A 23149-nucleotide genomic window follows, 5' to 3' on the forward strand; every position below is an offset into this window, starting at 1 on the left:
CGTGCCATGTTACTGTAACAATTAAGGCCTTCATCCGTCGCTATCAGGACTACTTCCTTGCATCCAATAGTATTATATTTGACATGTATGAAGCCATGAGTATTGTTACGATGTCTGATGCAGCAGGGTACTTCATTCACGCAGGATACTTTTAGTGACAGCAGAGCAGTAAAATTACATCAAGTCCAATCAGAACACTTTTGATACAAGTATGACAGCAATACAAATCTATGTACTCAATTCATGGTCTGGTTCTCGACACGCTGGGCTTCACATCTCTCCATTAGCCCACTGTGCAACTGCATCCTTCATTGCCGCAATCTCGCCATTCTTGAATCCCATTTCTTTCAGCTCCGAAACGACAATGTATCTGATGGTCCGTGTTCCTGTATATCTGTTTTCCGTGAGCTTGGCATGGATGTCCGGAGATAGGTCATACACAGCACAAAAGTTCGCAAGAGACAAGTCAGGGCCAGGCCGAGCAGAGACAGGAAGAACAGGCATATCAGCACTATTGACGAGAGCATTGGTTCGACCAGGAGTGGTTGGCAAGGGTGCTGATGCAGGCCGTAAGAATGAAAAAATGTCATTAGGAAGGTTGAAATTGATTGTCGGAACAGTCAATGTGGATGGGTCTGGAGTAGATTGAGCAGTGTTCCGTTCCGCAAGGCGTCGCTGGATCAAGGGTGCAGAGTTCGACAAGAGGTTAGAGGACAATGTATCGAATTCCTTATGGTTCGGTGGCTTGTCGAGTGTCGTGATAGGTGGTTTTGCAGCCTAGTAACAACAAACTATTCAGCGAGTGCACTCTCCACATCATTACCTCGTGTTACCAAAGCAGCGGCCCACACGCTCAAGTGCCGATGGCTTGGCGTGAAATGAGCATTGTTATCCGGTAGGATATAACAATAACCAGACGTGAGACAGCCAGGCTTGTTGCAGGTATAGCGATTTTGCAAAAGTTTGATCTGGGCAGAGAGCTCGATGTTGAGAGGAAGTTCTTTGACCAGCTTCTTCTGTTCGAAAAAATTGAGTATTGATAACTTCAAAACATGATGCGGGAAACACGACACGATTCAGCTACCTTCTTTTTCTTTTTCTTTCGCTTCTGGCCGTCGCTGTTGGAGCCACTTGATTGGCTGGTGTCACCAGTGTCACTGGCCTTCGCGCCATCCCCTTCTGGATCGCCATTCTTCCGTTTCTTCGACTACAAAACCATCACAAGATCAGTAGCATATATGCACATATTTACACGAACTGCTGTCTGGTCTTTCAATGCTTCGATCAAAAGCTTCACGGCAGGGGTCTTCATTCTGACAGCACACTCGACAAGATGTTCATACTCGGCAGTTTTTTTGAGGGATAGTGGCGCTGTTTGATGACGAAGAATGGTGAACATTATCTTGTAGTCGTCGTAATCGAGCTTCTTTGGTTTCAGGCTCTCAGATATACACTTGAGTATCTGGGCCTTGAGGGTATCGAAGGGTTCGTCCTGGTAGAGCTTGATGATCGCAGTCTCTTCGCTCCTCTTCGTCTTTGGTTTCTTCATCTGTTCAAATGAGTACATGACGAGGGAATATGAAATCGTGACATTTTGAGGTGCAGGAGGAGCTAAGCGAAGGATATTCATGACAGTCCTGACACCCTAAGCCTGTGGTGAACATGGCATACCTTCTTTTTGTTTTCGTGGGCGGCCAGGTCCACGTTTGTCGAGTACGTCCACTGGTTCTGACCCGTCAGGGTTTTCGTCTGCAACAACAGTTTGCTTCCCAGAGTCCATGGAGGAAGACTGCAACATGTCGTCATCTTCTGCCATTGATAGTTCACCATCACTAGAGAAGCTGTCCGTGAATATCGAGTCCATTGTTGTGAGTATATGCGTGCGTCAAGCGTTTGCAAGTATATGCGCGACGCGCGTGTTATTTGACCCTATGTACGTGGCTATTATTTATTTGTTTTGTTCTTTCTCAAAATGTCGATACTGTCAACCTTTTTGCAAACAGCTGTAAGAGCAAGTCTCTCGTTTTGCACGTAAAATAGTTTTTTCTCTGCGACGATTCCCTTATGAGCCATCTGGAACTTGGCATGCATATCCTTCGTACTGCCGGGAACTTTTTGAATGAATTCTTTGACCTCCAAAACCGCGCGTTTGAGGGCATCGATGTCCCGGGTACGATGATCTGGTGAGGAAGGCAAGAAGATAGGGAATGTCACTAGCCTTTTCATAAAACAGTTGTCGCACCAACGAAGTTTAGTAGATTGCCTCGTCTTGTGAACATGTTTGACAAGACCACTTGGAACCTTGATGGTATCAAAATCGAGAACAGCTCGCAGGTAGCCATCCAAGCGAGGCATTCCTCTGGCGGGAAAAAGCATCATATGCTCAACAACGTCGTTCGCGAGTTTTTGATAGTATGCAGGGTGTTGAGGTTCGTGGCTTGCGTGCAGATGAATGACTCCGAGTCCGGTTCGACGCCTTTTTTTACAAAAACTTATGAAGATCAACCAGTTCGATGGAAGAACGGCACCGTGCAGTGAAATTTCGTCCAGGGTGGGATCCATTCTGTGATTATAATGAAAGAGGAAAGGACATCCTCAATTCAGTCGCATAGAACGGATAGATTGACGCGTATACGATATGCCTGAGGGATTTTGAGCATGTGCATATAAACACAAGGCGTAAACTCACAGTAGAAACAGAATTCCAGATGATATACTGCTGGGAGTAGCTTGCTACGATCGATGAATCCATAAAGCCTGCAGTAGCAACATTCACTGTATGCATAGTATACAGACAAGTCTGTCCGGAAAGTGCCAGGCGGTCTGTCAAATTTTCAAAACCTGCCGTATTATGTCATATCCTGGCGTCAGCCTCATCCGAGACACCAATATTCATCTGCCATCAACATGCTGCCGATCGAGTTTCCAACTCTTAACACTCCAGATAAATAGAATCGAGCTGCGTCATGGCCATCATGGGATATGTATAAGATTGACGTCATTTGTATGGTCTTTCGTCTGATCTAAAGTTTTATTACTCTCCGGAAGTCGACTCATGGTTCTTTGAAGTGGCCACTATGTAGTTACCGCGTTCTCCTCCGAGTCGGACTGACCATTGCAATTGGAGCAAGGTTAGCAACACGTCCTGCCAGGATGCCTATTCAATTTTTCACTAGGTTCAATTCTTCTATTCCATACACTTTCCCACCGGCTGACACAGTCTATATACTCTTCAGGTCCTTCCCTGCCCAATCATTACCTCCGAGCCGGTTGACCTCTTCATATCCAATGTTGGCTCAACATTTCAGCGTTCTGCCACTGTGACTCCCCAGAACATTGCTTTGAGTTCTTCGAGCCCCTCCAGGTGATAACCTTAATTGTTTTTCAAGTACTCTAATAGTTTAAGGCTCGACCACTAGTGCTATCAAATTTTGCAGCGTCAACCACAGGACCGGTCAGCGCTGTGCACCTTCGATACTCGATAGCTCATTCACATCTAAAACGTACCATTCACGCAGATGCTGTTTTCGCGTGATAAGATGGACGACAATTCACACATATTAATGTATCTATGTCGAAGCATGTGCAGAGAAATTCTTTTGACAAGATGAGCCGTGCAGCGGTAATCACTTGTACTATATAATGTTAGATCTATTCTTGCACTTTCTCTGCTGGTTCACCGATGATCGTTGATCTTGCATCTTCATCCATCAAACATGAAATCTCAACTGGGACGTCTCTGGTGAAACCTGATGCCTCTCGCCACCGCACCAACTCCATGATACATATCAAATATTCTGTGCTAACCATTTCTAGAATCCTGATGATACGATAGACCCCGATTTCCGCAAAGCCGAGAGGGTACACATGAAGCGACAGATGGTGATGAGATATTGGTAAGCTCGCAGGACTCGACATCATGCTGATGCAATGTACATTTGTTGAGTGACTTCGGATGCACTGCTATGTTCCCGTGGCTGTGCTGGCGAGACGAAGAGGAGATCTCAGATGACAGGCTTTTCGATGGCCACACCATGATCGGTATGTGTCAAACAGACGAAGTGCTCGCATTGATGGACTAATGTGCGCTTAACAAGAACATCTGGAGAATGGCATCAGAAACAAGGTGTCAGGATCACAAATACTAGTTCTTGATCATCTCGTTCAATCTTTCATGCTGTGAAGTATTTTACGGCCAACATCTACTACTTGAGCCCCTGGATTGATTGACCTTTCTTTATGCAAAAATATCTACTTCGGCTACGGCCATCATCCCTTGATCTCGTTTCAGTGATCCGAGCATGGGATGGTGACGGTATAACTAGCGCGAATGCTATCGTCACACGTCCATCAAGTCCGCCTCTCACCCACACCCATTCTCTACCAATATGACCATAGTCTCAGATAATCCCTCTTGGTGGCCGACCATCAATGCAAATCGTTTTATTAGCTATTTTGTAGGTCTGTGGAAAGCAATTGGATGTTGAAGTTGACTCAATCTAACCTTGGCTGCGGTTTCGCAGTTTCCGCCTTTGTTGGAGTGACATATGATTGGGGTGAGTATGATAACATTAAAGGACCACTGGTATCTTACAAGTATTTTCAGCACTTACATTCGGAAAAGAGGTATATCAATGCTATGACCGAAGCAGTCATCTTGTTACTAAGAATGCTTTCATAGGTTGAATTGGTCTGGGTGAGCGGAGTCTCGTATCGGAGCAACACAATGAATACGTTTAATTACAGAGGCAACGTTGGTCCCTAATGACAGTTCTGTATCTCAGTGTATGTAGCTTGTTTGTTATGGCTGCTGTATTATGCTGACTTGAAAGTATCCTAGGTGCGCTACCTTGGAATCTTGTTTGCTGTGTAAGTTCGGAAGGCTAAACATCCGGTGCTGTGCTGATTGTCTATATCTTAAAATTAGCCTGACCGTACTAAGTATGTCTCCTTAATATATTTGCTATCTTCGCTTCTTCTGACCGAAGGCATACAGACAGTATTCCGACCATCTCACTGACAGATACAGTGAGTCTTCTGCACATATGCCTTCTCCTCCAATTAACCGTGATGGCATGTAGCAGTGGGCATCGTTCTTTACTATCTTCTTGGTTCATTAATGACCGCCATGCTATACTGCCACAGATGTGAGTCTGGAGTGTGCAGTGCGAGGCCGATCACTGACTGGATACATCAGGCTTTATTATATACGTTGTACAGAATTGGATTAGTGTCTTGGTATTTGCAATGCTGATATGTGAGTTTAACACTTGCGAAACCTCAGTAATATTGATTATACTAAAACATGCTGCAAGTTATCATCATCATTTGGTTATATGCTATGTATCAACGATCCAGAAAGATCTTGATATTCCTCGTTGTCACCTTCTTGGCTAACAACATTTTCGACGGTGTGACCGCCGTAATGATGACCCTACATGTTTCAGGGGGTACGCTTGATCGTGGATGAAAAAATGTGCATGTAGCTCAATGATGAATACCAGAGGAACTCATTCTCTCCGGCACCTATCAGTGCTCGATTAACTATGTGACAGAAGATATCCCACTTATGGCTTCCGTAACTTGGATACTCGGCACTGTGTTGGACGTCCTCGCACTATGTCTTGGAGTCTGGATTACTGTAACACACTTCCGTGAACTGCGGCGACATTCCACAGGAGGGATTATTGAGGACTGCTTCACGGTGCTGATGAAAATTCGCGTGGTTTACTTGGCAAGGTGAGCTCATATTATAATTTTTGTTCTTTTTTCCACTAAAGGATGAGACATGCCTGCAGTGTTGTTGTGTTTTCTTTCTTCCAGCTCCTTGCTTTCTCTCCGACATTCTCAACAGCGGTATGTCAATCTTTCACTTGCTTCTGCATGCTACCATAGCTTATCATTTCTATAGGAATATTCCCTGGGCATTCAGCTTTATTTTGGGTTTCTTCAGATTTTGAATATTGTGCAGTTGTGTGTGCTGGCACCCCGCCTAATCCTTGGTGTTCGAGATTGTCATGCTAAACTCGTGACCGACTCCGACGCAGCAACCAGCATGACCTCGATCGCTTTCCAAGAGCATGTACATATATTAACTAGCAGTAGTGTATGAAGGAAGGCAGAACTGACACCCTGTAACAAATTATTCAAACACCTTAAGACGGCGCTATCACCTTCGCATTTAGTTTGGACCAATGTAAAGTATTGATCACACATACTATAGAGTAAAAATATGCGATATAAGAATAACCCCGTACTGTGCTATACTGCACCCCGCAGGACAATGAACAAGGAATCCAAAAACAACTTACCTACGCACAAACTTGAAGGAATGCCTCATCGAAGCTACAGGGTCATCTCAGTCCCAGGCCTGAAACTGTCGATTTCACGTGCTCAATATTTGCCATGCTGTCTTGTTAATTGTCATCTTGCATTGTTCACGTCGCTCATGTATTTTTAGAATTTGTAGTGTTGAAGCTTTGAAGAGTTTACGAAACTTTCGATTTTGTCGACGTCTTATATACCAGTTGGCTGCGCCCATGGCATCTTGGTCATACATCGTAGCTAATGAGCATACTGACAGAATGATCATTCGTTCGTTGATAGAATTGCTCATTAACTGGTGGTAGTTGAAGCGCACGATCGCAGACAATCTCAGTCATCCGAAGCGATCGGAAGCACGGACTGTAAGCTGGGAGCCTTGGAGTCAAGTTAGTTGGCGTTCTTTCTTGAAGTTTCATGTGTCATCCTGTGTCCGTTGACGCGGACGGTCCGCTTCGCATGTTCAATGCTGTTATGGTATACATAATACGAAGCACTCGCCGCGGGCGAGACGGGGGCATGAGCGCGATTAGTTGTTGACCTAGAGCGGAGAACAGTGGTTTCTAGTCAGAGTGGGCGAGATTGGCTACACACCGTGACAGGCATGGCGGTCAAACCCTGCCGCATCTCTTTAAATGACAATCATAGTTTTCTCGAATATACCGAAAGTAATCGGCGAGTGTGCAATCTCATCCCGGAATTGAGTAAATCAATAATTCAAGCCTGAGTCCTTCATCCATGCCAGTATGGTGGGTATCATGCCGGTAAATTATCGAGATGCAGTGGTGCAATCCGAGTCGTTCCTACTCGCAAGTTGGAGATAATAACTGAGAAAGAACGACTACTAGTACGTACGGGACACTAACTTGACTAAGCATGTCACGGAATTGGTACACAAATATTCAAACAATGGGATCTAGATCCTCGATGTTGAGAGCAGGTCTCTCGTTTCGCACGTAAAACAGTTTCTTCTCTGCAACGATTCCCTTATAAGCCATCTGGAACTTAGCTTGCATATCCGTCGTGCTGCCGGGAACTTTCTGAATAAATTCTCCGACCTCTAAAACCGCTCGTTTGAGAGCATCGATGTCCCGGGTACGATGATCTGGTGAGGAAGGCTCTAGCTTACCGCGCAATTGCATGCCTTTTTTGAGGAGCAATCTGTAAACAAGACTGCACGTCAATCATTGCATGACGCTGGGTAAGTTTTGACTGACGTGATCTCGCTTCTCTGCCTGCCCAACTCCTCAAGCTTTTCATGAGACTCGGTTTTGAAAAGGTCTTTCGTCTTTATTTTGGCAGCGTGAGTTAGCGCAATGCCTTGTTCCAGGCACGCCAGAAGGTGGGGCAATGGTCCGAGGAAAAGAAGACGGTAATAACTTGGACGCCATTTAGAGGTCCGCGTCTCCTTGAGGCATGTCGTGAATATCGCACGGAGTTCTGCATCTACAGCAGAGCCTGAACGTCGCCAAACGTGATAGCGATATGCATACTGAATCGTGCGAGCTGCAAAGACCTGCTCTTCCGATGGCCCGTTGGAACGAAGGGACTCGTCTGGCACAGGATCAAGGGATGTGAGGGATGTGACCGCCTCGTCCATATCTTCCATGTCATCAGTGGCCTCAGAATCAACAATCACTGAAACTTCTTTCTCCTTTACTTCCTCTCTATCCGCCTCCTGGGGCACCAGATTTGAGTTCTCCTTCTCGGCCGGAAGAATCTCTACACCATCTTTGGGACGCTGTATGCGAGGCACGAAGGCAGCTGCCTCCGCTCTCAGCATAGACTGTGCAGCAACCATATGCGAAGAAAGAAGATAGGGAATGTCACTAGACTTTTCATAAAACAGTTGTCGCACCAACGAAGTTTGAGTAGATTTACTCGTCTTGTGAACAAGTTTGACAAGATCGCTCGAACCCTTGTTGGTATCGAAATCGAGAACAGCACGCAGGTAGCCATCTAAGCGAGGCATTCCTCTGCCGGGTAAAAGCGCCATATGCTCAACAACGTCGTTCACGAGTTTTTGATAGTATGCAGGGCGCTGAGGTTCATTGCTTGCGTGCAGATGAAGCACGATCGCATTCACTTTGCGCTTGACCATAGGGTACCGTGTGTTGTGAGCAACTGTTACAATAAATTAAAAGTTGTTGGATGACGAACAGCTGGAGCAGACGCACCAAGGCAGAGTGTTCTACAACTGTGGATGTGTAGAAATGAATGGCTCATTATTATATAGGCGGTTAACTGGACTTACAGCCGGAAGATGAAAATATTGCGAAGTAATGGTGTGATATTGGTAATATGGGCAAGCCACAAAGAACCTGCTGATTCGTGAGCGTTAAACATGGTCTGCGGAGCGTGCAAAAGTTCTACCCATGGCACTACCCACGCGCAATCTCTGTATTAGATTCCCTATCGCACCCAAGAGCGAGCTTATTGACTCCGGTTCGACGTCTTTTTTCACAGAAAACTTATGGGGGAAGATCAACCAGTGGGATGGAAGAACAGCACCATGCAGTGGAAGTTCGTCCAGGATGGGATCCATTCTGTGATTTATAACGAAAGAGGAAAGGATATCCTCAATGCAGTCGCATAGAACGGATAGATTGATACGTAAACCGTTGTCGAGGACATGCCTGAGGAATTTTGAACGTGTGCATCCAAATACAAGGCGTAAACTCACAGTAGAAACAGAATTCCCGATGATATACTACTGGGAGAAGCTCCTTGGTAAGAATTGAACATGTCCACCACCAGGTAGCGATTATCTGGCTGTCGGAGGAGCTCGGTAAATGTATTTTTGGGGACAAGCTTTGCCTGAGCAATGTAGGTGGGAGCATCATTCCGGTCGAAAGCAAAACTCAGACTGGTGATTCTCATCAAGGTCGTCAGAAATTGGGGGCTCTTGGATGGGTTCAATCTATAGAAAGATTCGCGAATCCAGTTCTTCACCACTCTCAAACCAACTAAACCATGTGGAATGAGGGTCAGGTCGAGGTCCGCAAAGGAACCTTGAATGAACAAAGGAGGAGCCAGCGCCTCATAAAGGTGTTCGAGCCAGTCTCTCATGCTAATGACAGTATCAGCGTATACTTCAGCCACAGACAGTACACTGGACGCACCTTTCCCATTGTTTCGTACTAGGATGCGCGGAGTACAAGAGTTGCAATATAAGAATAAGCTGTATGTGGATCGCAACGTGGGCGTTATACTGCACGCGGTCCATATTCGATATCGCAATGTGGTTCTGGGGGCATTGCTGTCTTTGACACGTCCCGGAGACAATAAATGGCAAGCATTGCAAAAAGACTGGAGCGTCGCAACACATTTTGTCGAGTTCTAAAACCTTGTCCTTCAAAACAGTTCGAATGGACAGATGGATCAATTCTGTCGCGTTTCTACGAGAGGCCTTATATCCAGATTGATGCACCGAGACCAGACGGTGATTCCGAGGATTTTTTGTTACGTTGTCGTACAGGAATGTTCCACTCGGTATGAGAAACTCGTCGCCCGATAGCGGTACAATTGATAATAGTCTCTGTACATCGCATTCGCGGCGCCCTAAGGGGTCACGCATGGTCGAAGTTTGATACAGTAGTCGCGCATAGGTATGAAATGTTTCAAGAAAGCTTGCCATTTCATGGAGTTGGAAAGGACGAATGTCTGCCAATCGAGTGAAAAAGTGATCCAGACAAAGGAGAGCGGCAGTGTGGTGATCATGTTCCTGGAAGGTAAGGGCAAGTTTCTTCAACGACTCATGATCTTCTCGCAAGATGCCCTGAAACATCAAAATCTGCATACAGATCAATTAGGTTGGTACATTTCAACAATGTGTGGTATATACCAAACGACAAGTCATGGGCTCCAGTTTCTTCGTTTGTAGCTGATCAGTGAGGGCCATAGCTTGCTGGACTGAGTCGTCAACAATGGCGGATTTTGGGGTGATCCCGAATGAACATTTGCGCCACATGAATTCCAAAAGAGTGTCAGCAGCACGAGCAGCTGAATCAATGTGTATGTTGTCCTTGAGGAACGCTTGTACTGCTTCGATGAGGCGGTTCTCTGATAGGTGTATCTCCGCGACCTCATAATACATCGAGTGAGACTCCAGAAGGGAAGCACGAGCACAGTCCAAATCGTATTCTTCCAAAAACTCGAGTTCCTCATCAAACGAAGAAGAGAATAGTGGCACAGGGGCTCTACACAATTACCGTGAAACCAAATCACAGTAAGTTTGTGGTTACTTACTGATCGTTGCTTCTGCTGCAGTAATGAAGCCGACATACCATCCACAACTCTGTTGCGGTCTTCTCAGGGATCACGGCGCGGTGGTCAGTAAGGACATGCAGTGTCCTGTCAAATGATCCACCCTTGCGATAGCTCTTTGCAGCTAGCTCGAACTCTTCAGCTTTGAGATAGTTATCAGCAGCTTTGAGGTCTTGTCCTCCTCGGATGTAGCAATACGCCGAGGTGCGGTAATATTGACGTTTCTCATTGCCCGTAGCAGCTGCAGCACATTCAACAAAGGCATCTGCTGCCGCAGTAAAAGCCCTTTGTTGAACGTTAAGCAAGGCCACTCCGACACTGGAACGCGCTGCCTCCCGTAGTAGATAAGCTTTGCAAACCTTCACTTCGCGATGCATGTCAGCACGCTCGAAGCAATGGATAGCCTGTGAGTAGCGCTTGTGGAAGAACAGTGAGCGCCCGGAGAATGCCCACTCATCCGGAGTAGAAGAGGCAGCTAGAGGAGAAATATCCGTGCTTCGGGCACAGGTGCGGATCAGATTTTGAGACTCCCAGAAAATCTGAGAATAGAGGATCATCAAACCAAGTAGCGCACAAGATGGCGGGTGGTAACGCACGCGCATAGCATCAGACTTGTCAGATGTATCAAGGATCCATACGTTCTTCCTTGCACGGGTAATTCCCACGTAGAGGAGTTTCAACTAATAAAAGTAAGTGATATGTTTTCCTCGATTGATGGGCAATGTACTTGCCTCACTACATATTGCAGCGTACCGAGTTTCGTCACGATAAAAATCAGGCGCATATCCTTGACCCTGCACCCCGTTGAGAACTACCCGCCAGCGTGAGGCATCTACGGCGGAATCTCCGAAAAAGTTGTACAACAGAACCTGGCGGCAGTAAGTCATCCGTCAAATAGTTAACGTCAGCTTTCTCACATCGTCGAACTCCAGGCCTTTACTGTCGTAGAGCGTCCTGAGCAGACGCGAACTTAAAAACCCTGGAGCACCGATAATTGTGAGACGACTCACATTATCATACCAATATCTCCTACTTTGTCTTGTACGGTCTTGACCGCTGCTTCGTTCCGCACAAGTATGCCTATAAAATAACTTTTCAGAACATAGCGGAACCTTTAGCAGAGACCGTTTACACTGGCGGGCTCCAAGCTTTGGGTTACTAGCACTGCGAGAATCTCAGCAGGGGAATGATGAAGATTATGGCGATGTACTTGCCTCTCCCCAACCAAAAACCGTTTGAAGTGAGCGTCATTATCCAAGTGCGTGAAAAATACTGGCTTCACTCCATCAACTACCCCCTTTTCAGGTTGAAGGTGATCAATTGCGTTTGGCCAGAACTTCGTGATGAGTTCGATGATAGAGTGAGCACATTTCACGATGCCATCGTGTGATCTGTAGTTAATACCCAACTGGAACATCGTTGGTTGATGCACAGGAACTCCAGTGGGGGTTACCGAGCTACTGTTGCGCTGTAGGAAGATATCAAGTCACACTCTGGGATACAATCACTGGTTGCTAACCTCCATACGGTAGACAAATGCTTTCAGATCGTTGAACCTGAAGGAACTTCCAGCAGAGATCGTTTGCGCAGTATCCCCAGCCCAGAAAAGACTATTTGAATGCCTACACAGTCGCCTCAAAACTAGAACAAAAAAGTCATTCACGCCCTCGTATTGAAGAAGGGGAAAATGACTTGCCCAGCGCATCGATCAGAAGATTGTCTTGTGCCTCATCGACATACCTGGTATAGTCGATCAGGATCTAGAATTAGCCGGACGAGAGAAAACATACATATGATCAACCTGTTGACCGGGAAATTTTTGATTTCGCAAAGCCTTGAGTATCGCATGCGTACTGTATGGAATCAATTGTGGGGTCCAACGAGTCTGAGCAAAACGGCCCGTACCGATCCGCCACATCAAAGTGGCGTTTCTGCTTCTTGAATTTCATGTAGATCTCGAATATATCATAGAGCGTGTGTCTCTGGTTTGCAAAGACTGGATTGGAGCGACAGGGAAGACAAATGTAACTTGGACGGTCGAGGAATCCATCCGGAAAGCTCAACGCCTGCTCGGAGCCTTTAATGATACCTGTGAGGAAGTTCAGGAACTACTTGGTTGGATACGAGTTTAGACTTGCCCATAAATTCGCCGAAAACCAACCATGAATCTGGGTAGGACGCATGAGTGCATCATCTGACAGAAAGGAAGCAGTTTTACTAAGGTTCTTGGTCAGACCCTGCGGAAAATGCGGCCAATATTGCTTTTCGAATACATCATAGGTGACAAACGAGTCATGCGCTTCTGCATCATTAGTGTCGAAGAACAGCTCAGCGCTACGCCTCGTCTCTGGGTCGTCCATGTTGAAGATATCAGCTGCGATCATCCTTGCTAGCTACACAAAATGAGGTTCAAGACGGTCTGTGAAATACATGATGACATACTCGATCAAAAGTCACAAATAAAGGGAAGTGTTTGTCCCCAAGTTCGCTGTATCTCGCTGGTATGTTCATCTGTGACTCGGGAGCATCGTCAGGATCAATAAGATCGTCCTCCATGCTTTGTGCCTTAAGTTTCGCAATTTCGGGCAGCGTATAGCTTGACATTGACAGGGACTCGAGAAGCTGTTTGAAGTATTCTTCTACTTTTGTCGCCAGCATTCTAGATTTGGTGACAAAGATTTGACGTGGCTTGAGCATGTCATTGGCACCCAGCTCCCAGGCTCGCTGAATCCTAAGAATCTTGAACAGCATTGTCGTCGTTTTTCTGGTGGCCCATGAAATAGATAAGTGAGCGATGTCGAACACAAGGCACTTACCCTGTGCCACTGCGACCTAACACATAGCATGACGTAGCGCATTCGACGACCTTTTGTTCTTGAAGACTGAAGCAATGTCAACCACTAAACTCATTTCAACGCATTGAGACATACGAGAGCATGAAGACGTGGTGTACATCGTGGTTTGCAACGAGACTTTTTGCAAGAATGAGACGATGTGGATGACCAAGTACAAGGTTACTCACTATGCAAAAATGCCTGAGGGCGCAGTATCAAGTCATTCTACATCATCAAAAAACCATACAGATAAACGCACTTGCGAGAATGTAACATATTTCTCCAGGCTAGAAAATTATCAATCATCATTCATCAAAGTGCAAAATATTCATTCATACACGAGCAAAGAGTGAAGCTGCACAATAGATCAATCGCTATGCTACCAAAAGATGCAAACACTCAACGTGCTCCATGTCCTTAGCACCAAGATCCAGTGGGCTTGCCGGAATTTCTGGTTGGGGTTCCGTCGGCGGGAATGAGGCCGGCAGGATAATATTGTTAGTAGGTTTGGTACGAAATATGCATCTGATAGAACAATTACTCAGTAAGTCGCATGATAGATGACAGGTATGCTCAACCGTCTGCGATATTCCGCACCCCTACGTGCGAGATGGTTCCCCAAGGCATTCCATATTCTCCCGAGCTCAGAGTGTCTGTATATCCCATATACTTTGATGACTGGTATTCGTGTGAGCGATGATGTCCATTCGTGGTGCATGATGGCGCACCTTGTCTCTCAGACTATCAAGAACCAGTCTCAGTATGCACTAGTCTTGGATGGAAGAATCACGTACCTCCCCACCCTGGTCAGGGACGCAATCGATCTGGTACTATTACAAAAATAGGTTATCTCCTGCCTAGAGGTTCTAAGAAATGACGTCTACCACCAGTCGTAAGTCTTTGGTCATCTTGGCTTCGAAGACAGGAATGCCTGCATCCGGCCCATTGAGTCTCTTGTAATTGTCAGTTGAGAATTGACCATGCGAGAGATGTCTGTGGTAATCATAAGATCAGCAATATAAATGTCATCAAAAGACAGACTTGATCTTCTTGTAGATAATCTTGAATATTTTTTTATCCGCTCGGCGATGTTCGCGTAGATGTTTATATGCCTCAGTGGATATGAGGATTTGCCAGTCGCCGAACCCGTCCGCATTGTCGAAGAAAAGAGCAGCCTTCATGGGTTGTACCATTGGATACGCACTTTCTTCTGATGGGCTCTCAGCGTCTTCGGGGAACGAAACTTCAGGCGCAACATCTTTGGCAGACTCTTCCACATTTGGGAAGAGCAAGGCTTTGATGTCGCCCACTAATTCCGTCCTCCGCAGAAGCGAGAGGTAAAACTTGAGGGAGCTATCAGGAACGTCGAAAAGTACATCACGAAGATACACACCGAGAGGGTTTTCTTCAGTTCTGCAAGTATATCGGTGGACAATGATGTGGCCGCCTGACTCGTGGGAGGCACAGCCATGCCAAGTTTGATGAAGAGTGATGCATCGATAGTTACACGAGCATTCTGGCAATTACGCTTGCGCATGACTTGAGACGCTTGCATGTTGACAACTCTGTCGTCAGATTCGGCGCTCGTAAGCGACTGTACATCAGCGAATTTCATAGCGCTCAATGCACAAAGCACGGGGTGTGCGCCCTCAATGAAGGCCCGGTAGCGACCGATATCCTTCGCGACTTCCCTTGCCAAAGACTCGATTGGCAGGGCGAGAGCGTAAACGGACACATTGTCCAGTATCTCGCATGCAAGGGACGATCGGTACTCTTGGGCGTCTGTGGGAAAGTCATCCACTATTTGTGACACCATTTCTGCAGAGCGATCCCAAACTATTAAGGAAGTTAGTTGATGGCATGGAAAAGAAGTCTGCGAGATACCAGAGACGATGTATGCAAAAATACGAGGGTGAGAGAGTAGGTGCTCGATTGCAGGTTGTAATCCGTTGTGACCTCCTAGAGCGTCTAAGTGACACAAGGCGGCTCTGAGGCCTGTTTCGTGAGCCAATCGATTGGTTGAAAACAGTTCCGACATGGGCAGCGTGGAGGAAAAATTTGTCATAGTAAAACACAGAATTTGAAGCTTAAACTTGAACTTGAGCGCTTGAGCACTTGGATGGTTGGTTACCAAAGGTTGGGGTGTAAAGGCGAGCTCCTCAAGCGTAATTTAAAGCTTAGCTTGAACTTGTTTAAGGCGTTGACGTCATATATGGCCCAGACCTTCGCAAAACAAACTTGATCCAACGAAATCTGGATTTTGAGAATACTTCTAGTTTTTTTGGAAAGAAGAGCGCCGTCCGAACCTAGTGACATGTTCGATATTCATCGATACGAAGTACTTGAATGCGACTCCCGAAATGCAAGTACAGAGCAAGCGGCGATGATACACTAATACTGCCGACATTTCAAACTCATCGGACTTTGAAATCATAGCCACGGACTTAAGTGTTACTGGTTACTTGGTCAATAGGGAAATTTCTTGGCATGATCCTCGTACTTACCTACTACCTACTGGCGAGGCGGATCATCATTCCTAGCCGAAGTTGACCATTGACACCTGGATCTGAAGGGCAGGAATCGGTTGGCCAACTTGGAAGCCAGCGTGACACGGCGAGTTGATCGGATGGTTGAACGAGAAGATAAGGAACTTGTGTCGGAAATTTCTAGGCACCATTGTAGGTCCCTGGTAGACATTTTAAGGACAAATTTTCACATAGGCCATTATAATGCATGCGGATGACACACGATTTTATTTTAAGACCTTATAATGGTTGCCGTCGTCCATTGCAAGGCATTTGGATGGCTGTGTCATGACACGTGAGACACGGGCCTTGAAAGGCATTGTAATGCTGACATCAACCTTGAAATAGAAAAATAATAATTTAATGATCCACGTGATCTTTCAACACTTTCAACCGAACATTAATTGTTGTACTACCATTTTATTTGTACGACTATCCTATTTATGTTACTATCTAATCATTATCTAGTACTATTATTAACTACTGTCTATCTAATCATGATCTATACTACTATTATTAACTATTGTAATGTACACTGGTGGGATTCGAACTCTAGACTTTGACCTTACCAAGTAGAACTGTAGTATTAACTGGCATAGTTACCCCTTAGCCAAACGGCCACATATAAGATGGAACCCCAATGCTATATGTGCACATTATAAGGTCCTTATAAGGCAACATAATGTCTTACCCAAAACTTAAGTTGCGGTTGAGGCCATCAAGTCTAAGGTTAAAATTGTAGCATTGCATATCAATCAAAACACATCTGACATCAAGTATGTAGTCCTAAGTACGAGGAGAGACTGATGTAAAGTCCAGAGTAGGAATAGCTAATGATAAGACCGAATAATAACAACCAAATGCTCTGAATCACCTCGTTGTTGGTTTCTTGCTGCGTGTGCTAATGCGTTTGGGTTTCGGAACATCTGGTACAGCAGCAGGGACAGGCTGAGCTGAAATACGACCCCGACGCCATGCTTTTCCACCTGCTGGTTCAGTCTGCGCTGCCGAAGAATCACGATCAGTTAGCGATAACTGACTAACATCCACCTGTAGCTGCGTAGAAGACACGCCTGGCACGTGGCTGGCTGATTGACATTGATGTTGAGACAATGATACAGTCATCCTGGGTGGTAGGATCTGCAGGTGCTGCAGAAAGAGCAGAGAGATTGGAAAGAGCCGGCGAGGGTGCAGCGGAAAACAGGAAGAGTTGGCGAGGGTGCACGAGCAACAGGATTATCCAATTCCTCCAATAGGTCATCTTCCCAGGTGCGAGGGATGGAGGCAGAGGGTACAACGGATGCGGGTGCACTCAATAGCGCTGCACGGGTGTTGAAAACTTCCTTATTGAAGTATTCCATCACGCCAATTGCCCATGGAGAGCTTTTGAATAAGCGTTCCAGATAGAAGTCGTAATCCTTCTGGTAATCGATCTTCGTCTCTGCTCCGGTCGCAGTGAGCTCGGTATCGTGCGTTAACAAGAAACGTGCCTGTGAATGAATAATCAGCAATGATGCAAAGCAAAGGACGGACAATGATAGAATACTTACCAATATAGCAGCGCCAGCAATCATACCCTCAGTAACACTCTGCGCACCCATTCGCAGACCCCTGCCCTTTGGATGGCCCCTTGTCTTCCCACCAAGTATCGCCTTTCCATACACTTCAACGCGAATAATCTAGTATGAGCAATAGAGTTAGCCATCATACTTGGACATTGATCAGTGGCACTTACTTTGACGAGCACTGGAGACTTGAGGAAATCATCGGCTGACATAGCATTGGGCTTCGCAAATAGCACAGGTGCAAGGCGGATGTAATCGCCCTCTCCATTCCTCTTGAGCAGGACAAGGAGATCCTTGTTGTCCTGCTTTTTGGAAGGCTGGTCGGCAAAGATGCTGGGGTCGAGCTTGAAAGGAGAGAATATAACACCTGCACAATCCTTGATACTGTGCAGAATGTTTGACCTCTCGGAGCTGACTGCCGAACGAAACTAAGGCCAACAGAAGTATCAGCGTGAAATTTGGCAGTGTTTGAATCATAAACTTACCAATGATCCGAAACGTGGATAGGTTTCCATGGAGGTGTGCAAGTCTTTAGGTATGATCTGATACAGCTCAGCCATTGCACCTTTAAGCTTCGCATCGGGAGAGCTCCAACGTGTAGCGGCGCGTGGGTCGACATTAGCAGGTTGAGGAGAAGTCGGAAACAGACCGTTTATGACCCAGAAATGACTAAACAGGGTATACTTCTGTCCTTGGTGGGTGATGCTGGAATCCAGTGGAGACGTCTTCTTGAGCATGCGGTTGCGGCTGCGAGCAGGAATTGCAGATGAAAGAGTGAGATACTGTTTCTTGAGGACCCGTAGTTCAGAACGTGTTGCATGGTAAGCTTGCTGGGCTACCGCAAGGGCCTGATACGTAAGAGCATATATCAGATGATGTTGTAGACTAATAAGAATGATATAAGTGTCGTGCCTACCTTTCGAACATCATGCATTTGTGCATCTGGCCCAGGGACAGCCAGGACCGTCCTTACTGCATCCAAGTCGCTCCCAGATACTTCACCATCAGATCCATCAGAATCAGAATCATCCGAGATGGCAGTAATCTCAGCCTCGAAATCTTCCCCAGCATCCATGTCATACGGCATGACAGTGTCTCTAAAACTGAGTGAGAGTGAGTGAGTTAATGGGACGCGAGGATGAAATACCCATTGCCCCACTTTATATAACATGCTCCGGGGCGATGCGCACCGATGGACTCGGTTCCAGAACAAAGTATTACGTTGAAATAGAAACATGTGGACCACAGGTGTCGATTTGCCGAGGTTGCTGGTCCTCGCTAACAGAATCAGGCGATACACACTTACGACAACGTTGATAATTGTACATCAGTATGTTTCGCTAATAAGGACCAATACATATAAGTCAGACTCACCTGTAAGTGCTAGGCGATTCTGAGCTGAGGGCGTCTTTGGTAAAAAACACACGCGTGTTGTTCGGATATTTCCTGTGAACATAATGAGCATTCCTATCCTATCCAATACTGAGTAGACTTACCGGTCTAATTTGGAGGCTGGTTGAGGCGTCTTGGTAAAAACGCACGCGTGTTGTTTGGATATCCCTGTAGAATATTATGAGCATTCCTACCTAAATAATAAGTAGACTTACTCGTGTAAATTTGGAGGCGTCTTTGGTGAAAACGCATGCCGTGTTGTTCGGATATTTCCTGCAAGACATGATAGCATCCTATCCAAATACTGAGTAGACTTACTCGTCTGAATTTGGAGGCGGGTTTTGAGGCATCTTTGGTAAAAAATGCACGCATGTTGTTTGATATTCCTGCAGAACATCATGAGCGGTCCTACCCAAATACTGAATGGACTTACTCATATGTGTTTCATTCGCAGAAACATGTCACCGTCAATGTGATCAACAACGAAGTATTCATCTTGATGCTCAGAATCAGGGACTAGAACAGCTCCTCGAATGAAAGATTTAACGGGACAATATTGATGACGACCTCGGGACAGCCTTGACACGAGTAAGCTTGAAGGTGGAGTCTGTTCTGCGAGGACCGACTCTAGCAGTGTATGGTTGAACAAGTGCGAATTCGAAGGGCCCGAGATTCGAAATATGACATCTGAACATGAAAATTAGCTGGACGAAGGCTGTTTCCTCAGCGGTCAGTTGTATGAGCGCGTGATCGAATCGTGGCCGCCCATGGAATTTGGGGGTTGCACCGAAGGTGGTCGGTATTTTGCCTCCAGTCCACAGCCGACTCATAGTCACCTTGAGATAGCGGTGCTCGTGAATCTGTGTACCATGTTAGTATGATGCATAGACAACTTGTACAGGATACTATTAGCATACCTTGAAATCGCCTGGATGTAACCAACTTGTCAGTTGATGGCCATAGGTAGGCAGAGCATTGTTGATGAATTCACTAAATTTCCGACGAAAAGATTGAAACGCACGATCCGTTTGACCACGACTCTCAACGCCAAGGATGTCTAAGGGTGGCACCGGAGAGCCAAGTTTCACGTGGCCATTAAAGGCTACAGGAACATCAATGTCTTCATCAAGCCCGCCATCGCCGAGTGCCTGCCAACCGGCAGTGTTCATCAAGCGTGTTGACACGTTCTCTCAGAAGTTTCGAGGCGAATTTGTGGTGATCAATACGAAGTATCTATCAATACAATTGTGTATGATGTGAATCAGTCTGAGTATAACACAAATGTATCTTGTAAACTTACTTGCGTCGCGGTATCCTTTCCATTCGTTCGACGGTGATAGGTGTCCTTTGAGGGGGCCATGAAGCTTCTCGTTCGGACGCGTGCTGTAGTTACGTGCTACTCCTTAAGTCGGATATCACGAACAACATGTTTCATAGGTGGGTCTTCGGAAAGTTCCAGTCAAGCTTCAATTTCTCGACCTCCGACTCTTCAGCGCATGTAATATAAGCCTAGGAATGAATGTGTCGTGTAAATGAGTATAATTAGCTACATAGACAACAAGTAAAGACTAAACCTTGAGCTCAGCATCGAAAACTAAGAGCTCGGCGTCGATCGCTGCAAGTGTGCGCTCAGTATGCAAATCCAGACCGATCCAGCTATCCGCTGGAGATAACTGCTGATAACGCGAAGCGCTGGTGGCCTACAGGACTGGCTCTGTGCATCAGGATGTTCAAAGCCGGATATAATGTTTGCTTCAAGATAATGAGTGATATGAAAGATCACAAAACAAGCCAAAAAACTTACCTTAGAGAGGTCCTGGTATTTGTTGCCATCAGTGAATGTAATGTTGATAACGGATTCGAAATGAGTGAGGTGGCGCCATCGGGGAAGTTAGCGATCCTGTAACTGTGAGAACAGGATAGGTGTGAATACAATCGACCACTTACGACTTCTCGAATGCTTCTTGAGCCTCACGTCCAAGCGACGCGAGGATTTTCTTCAATTCTTCAAGTAGGTGCTTCCACAGACCGGCGTGCAATGAATGCAGCCGATCTAAACTAAGTGCATCGTGGGGACTCGAACGCAAGATGAGCCAAAAAACATTCTAAGCTTCATATTAGCAAGGAATGAGTTTGAAACAACACAAGTGCGTACCGCAACAGGTCGTAATCCGAGCGCTTTGAGTATCTGCTCGCCTTCAGCTTTACTGCACCCATAAATACGGAGAGCTTCTTGTGCTTCTTCCACGGTTCTGATTGGGTAGCTCTTTGACAGGTCGTGGAGCTCCGCTAATGGTACTAGGCACACGGGGCAAGGGCATTTGCCACCGCGGCCACGTATCAGCGACATCATGCACCTGTTGAATGAAATAGGTTAGTATTAATGTAAGACCAATAAGAAAAGAGCAAAAGGCCATGAGCGTGTTTACCCTTGAAGGCACCAGCAGCGACGAGATGGAAAACGAACTCACTGTTCTTCATAGTCAGCCGAAAGAATCAGTATCACAGGAAACAGCCATCGCGGAATGCCATTATAGCCCTTGTGTGAATATCCAGTCTTTGAGTGCTGGGCGACATGTTCCAGGAGCTTGAAAAATGATTCATGCCACACAACGCGCTTCAACGTTGTGTATCCGAGTTTTCCTTCTTCGGCTGCATCGTCAGGAACCTGCAACATGTAAATTCAACAATCTGACATATATTGAGAACGAAACAACTCACAATAGGCAACCATCCGACTACACGACCACCACCAAACCCCTCGCCATTACGGATGTCTACAGGTAAGTTTGCGCATCGGACTACAACTGGATACCCTTTGACGGTACCATGAGACGACAGCTTCGACTTATCAGCGTAGAGAATGAAACAGAATGGGACAGCGTTTTCAACGTCGGGCGGAAGAGAAGACTATTGGTTTGACATTTATATACATTTACACACGATATGACACAGTTAATTGTAACGCACTTGAATATCCCACCACCGATCTCCTGTCCAAGGTTCATTGAAAAAGCGTTCGAAATCCGTACCGTTGTGCTTGTAAACACGGCAGGCATCCCACACGAAATGCGGTGCGAGCAGGGGGTTGTCCAGTAGATCGAGGGCCCAATCCCACACAGGCCGTGTGTGGACCTCGTATTCTTGCTCCTTCCTCTTGTATATCACAGGGACTTCGTGCTTTGAAAACTAATGGCAGGTTGCCTAAGGCATTGAGCATATGATCATGTAAGTAGATTCAGTCAGACACACCGGTGTTAATTCAGCCGCAGCATTGTCCCATGCCCTCGAAAGATCTGTCTCATTCTTCAGAGTGATTTGAGCTTGACCTTGAGCGATGCGCGAAATGAGTTCAAGGAGGGCATTTATTTGAGACTTATTTAGCGCAGCATCAAGCGCAATCTCAGAGAATTCGAAGTCCCCGCGTGACCTGAAAGGACGCCATGGTTCCTCGTCAACGGGTGCGTGCTGCATCTCCTGAGTGATACCGAATTCGTCGAACATCTGGTAGAGAGTCGCACGAGCAGAGCGAGGGTGATACTCCGTTTTGAATTCGCTGGGCATTTGCACAGATGCCGCATGAGGCTGGACAACCGTGGGGTTGCTAGCCATGCTGGCATCGGATAGTACTGAGCGAAAACGATGGGTCAGCAAGATGCAGTAGATTGTAGGTTAATACTTACCGGGGCTAGTTGGATTCCCGTGTTCATCCTCGAGTTGGCTATAGTCGAAGTCTTGGAGATCGTCGATGGGGGCATGGTGAACTTGAATGTCATTCGATGGGCCAGCCTCGCTGGTTGCAGCCTTTCGGCGAGCCTTTCGTGCTAGAATGCAAAAGATCAATTAATATGACTCAGATACAAGGTGATGGTGCGATGAGTCAAACTCACCATTTTGTTTCCCCTTCTCATACTCCTGGTTGAATCGATGTCGCTCCTGCTCATTTTCGATCCGTTTCTTGCAGCTAGCCTCATGTTTCTTGAAGCCCTGCGTTTTGAATGACTTGCCGCAATGAGTGCACGGCAGCTGGGCCTTTAGCGTCTCTTCTGAATAATGGTACTTCTCTCGACGAGAAGTACGAGTCGGAGCCATCAGATGTAACAATATGAATAGAGTGTACAAGTGTACAATATTTACAAAGAGGATGGGACAGCTGGCCGCGAGGCTGATGCGGAATGGAACAAAGTTATGCGCCGATAGCACGTTACGGTGCATTATGATGATTGTCTCACGGTCGAAAGGCCAT

General features: G+C 46.2%; 6 protein-coding genes across 6 annotated transcripts; all 6 read right to left on the reverse strand.

Annotated features, from left to right (window-relative positions):
• Positions 1-270: 270 nt before the first annotated feature.
• F5147DRAFT_760658 (uncharacterized protein) lies at positions 271-2801 on the reverse strand (the record flags this gene model as incomplete). The annotated part of the gene is made up of 8 exons (XM_041440487.1): positions 2690-2801; positions 2243-2642; positions 1990-2218; positions 1672-1789; positions 1259-1611; positions 1085-1207; positions 834-1016; positions 271-777 (listed from the first exon to the last, which is right to left on the reverse strand). The coding sequence occupies exons 2-8, from the start codon at positions 2560-2562 to the stop codon at positions 271-273; spliced, it is 1833 nt and encodes a 610-aa protein (XP_041293689.1). The 5' UTR covers positions 2563-2642; positions 2690-2801.
• Positions 2802-6945: 4144 nt separating this feature from the next.
• On the reverse strand, positions 6946-12837 carry F5147DRAFT_150627 (uncharacterized protein). Its single transcript, XM_041428292.1, has 20 exons — positions 12726-12837; positions 12493-12676; positions 12378-12440; positions 12284-12327; positions 12107-12228; positions 11802-12055; positions 11720-11751; positions 11598-11667; positions 11505-11541; positions 11319-11456; positions 11184-11267; positions 10570-11126; positions 10166-10520; positions 9444-10114; positions 9005-9391; positions 8695-8957; positions 8576-8642; positions 8499-8518; positions 7539-8445; positions 6946-7482 (listed from the first exon to the last, which is right to left on the reverse strand). The coding sequence occupies exons 1-20, from the start codon at positions 12727-12729 to the stop codon at positions 7224-7226; spliced, it is 4518 nt and encodes a 1505-aa protein (XP_041293690.1). The 5' UTR covers positions 12730-12837; the 3' UTR covers positions 6946-7223.
• Positions 12838-13275: 438 nt separating this feature from the next.
• Positions 13276-14320, reverse strand: F5147DRAFT_150625 (uncharacterized protein). Its single transcript, XM_041428291.1, has 9 exons — positions 14216-14320; positions 14000-14162; positions 13826-13946; positions 13760-13776; positions 13681-13708; positions 13610-13622; positions 13518-13559; positions 13404-13469; positions 13276-13351 (listed from the first exon to the last, which is right to left on the reverse strand). The coding sequence occupies exons 2-8, from the start codon at positions 14137-14139 to the stop codon at positions 13420-13422; spliced, it is 411 nt and encodes a 136-aa protein (XP_041293691.1). The 5' UTR covers positions 14140-14162; positions 14216-14320; the 3' UTR covers positions 13276-13351; positions 13404-13419.
• F5147DRAFT_150702 (uncharacterized protein) lies at positions 14092-15547 on the reverse strand. The gene is made up of 4 exons (XM_041428293.1): positions 15306-15547; positions 14815-15257; positions 14216-14764; positions 14092-14162 (listed from the first exon to the last, which is right to left on the reverse strand). The coding sequence occupies exons 1-3, from the start codon at positions 15484-15486 to the stop codon at positions 14450-14452; spliced, it is 939 nt and encodes a 312-aa protein (XP_041293692.1). The 5' UTR covers positions 15487-15547; the 3' UTR covers positions 14092-14162; positions 14216-14449.
• Positions 15548-16816: 1269 nt separating this feature from the next.
• Positions 16817-19275, reverse strand: F5147DRAFT_798099 (uncharacterized protein; the record flags this gene model as incomplete). The annotated part of the gene is made up of 11 exons (XM_041443215.1): positions 16817-16950; positions 16987-17095; positions 17149-17436; positions 17497-17625; positions 17682-17939; positions 17997-18359; positions 18428-18608; positions 18886-18957; positions 19008-19071; positions 19119-19176; positions 19222-19275. The coding sequence occupies 11 exons, from the start codon at positions 19273-19275 to the stop codon at positions 16817-16819; spliced, it is 1710 nt and encodes a 569-aa protein (XP_041293693.1).
• Positions 19276-19336: 61 nt separating this feature from the next.
• On the reverse strand, positions 19337-22515 carry F5147DRAFT_745525 (uncharacterized protein; the record flags this gene model as incomplete). The annotated part of the gene is given in 13 exon segments (XM_041439759.1): positions 19337-19431; positions 19451-19763; positions 19821-20051; positions 20130-20286; positions 20473-20559; positions 20588-20655; positions 20708-20719; positions 20892-21008; positions 21059-21260; positions 21375-21571; positions 21625-21813; positions 21874-22092; positions 22156-22515. The coding sequence occupies 13 exon segments, from the start codon at positions 22513-22515 to the stop codon at positions 19337-19339; spliced, it is 2247 nt and encodes a 748-aa protein (XP_041293694.1).
• Between the last annotated feature and the right edge of the window lie 634 nt (positions 22516-23149).

This window comes from Suillus discolor (genome assembly GCF_016758755.1).
Source record: "Suillus discolor strain FC423 chromosome Unknown F5147scaffold_23, whole genome shotgun sequence".
NCBI lineage: Eukaryota > Fungi > Basidiomycota > Agaricomycetes > Boletales > Suillaceae > Suillus > Suillus discolor.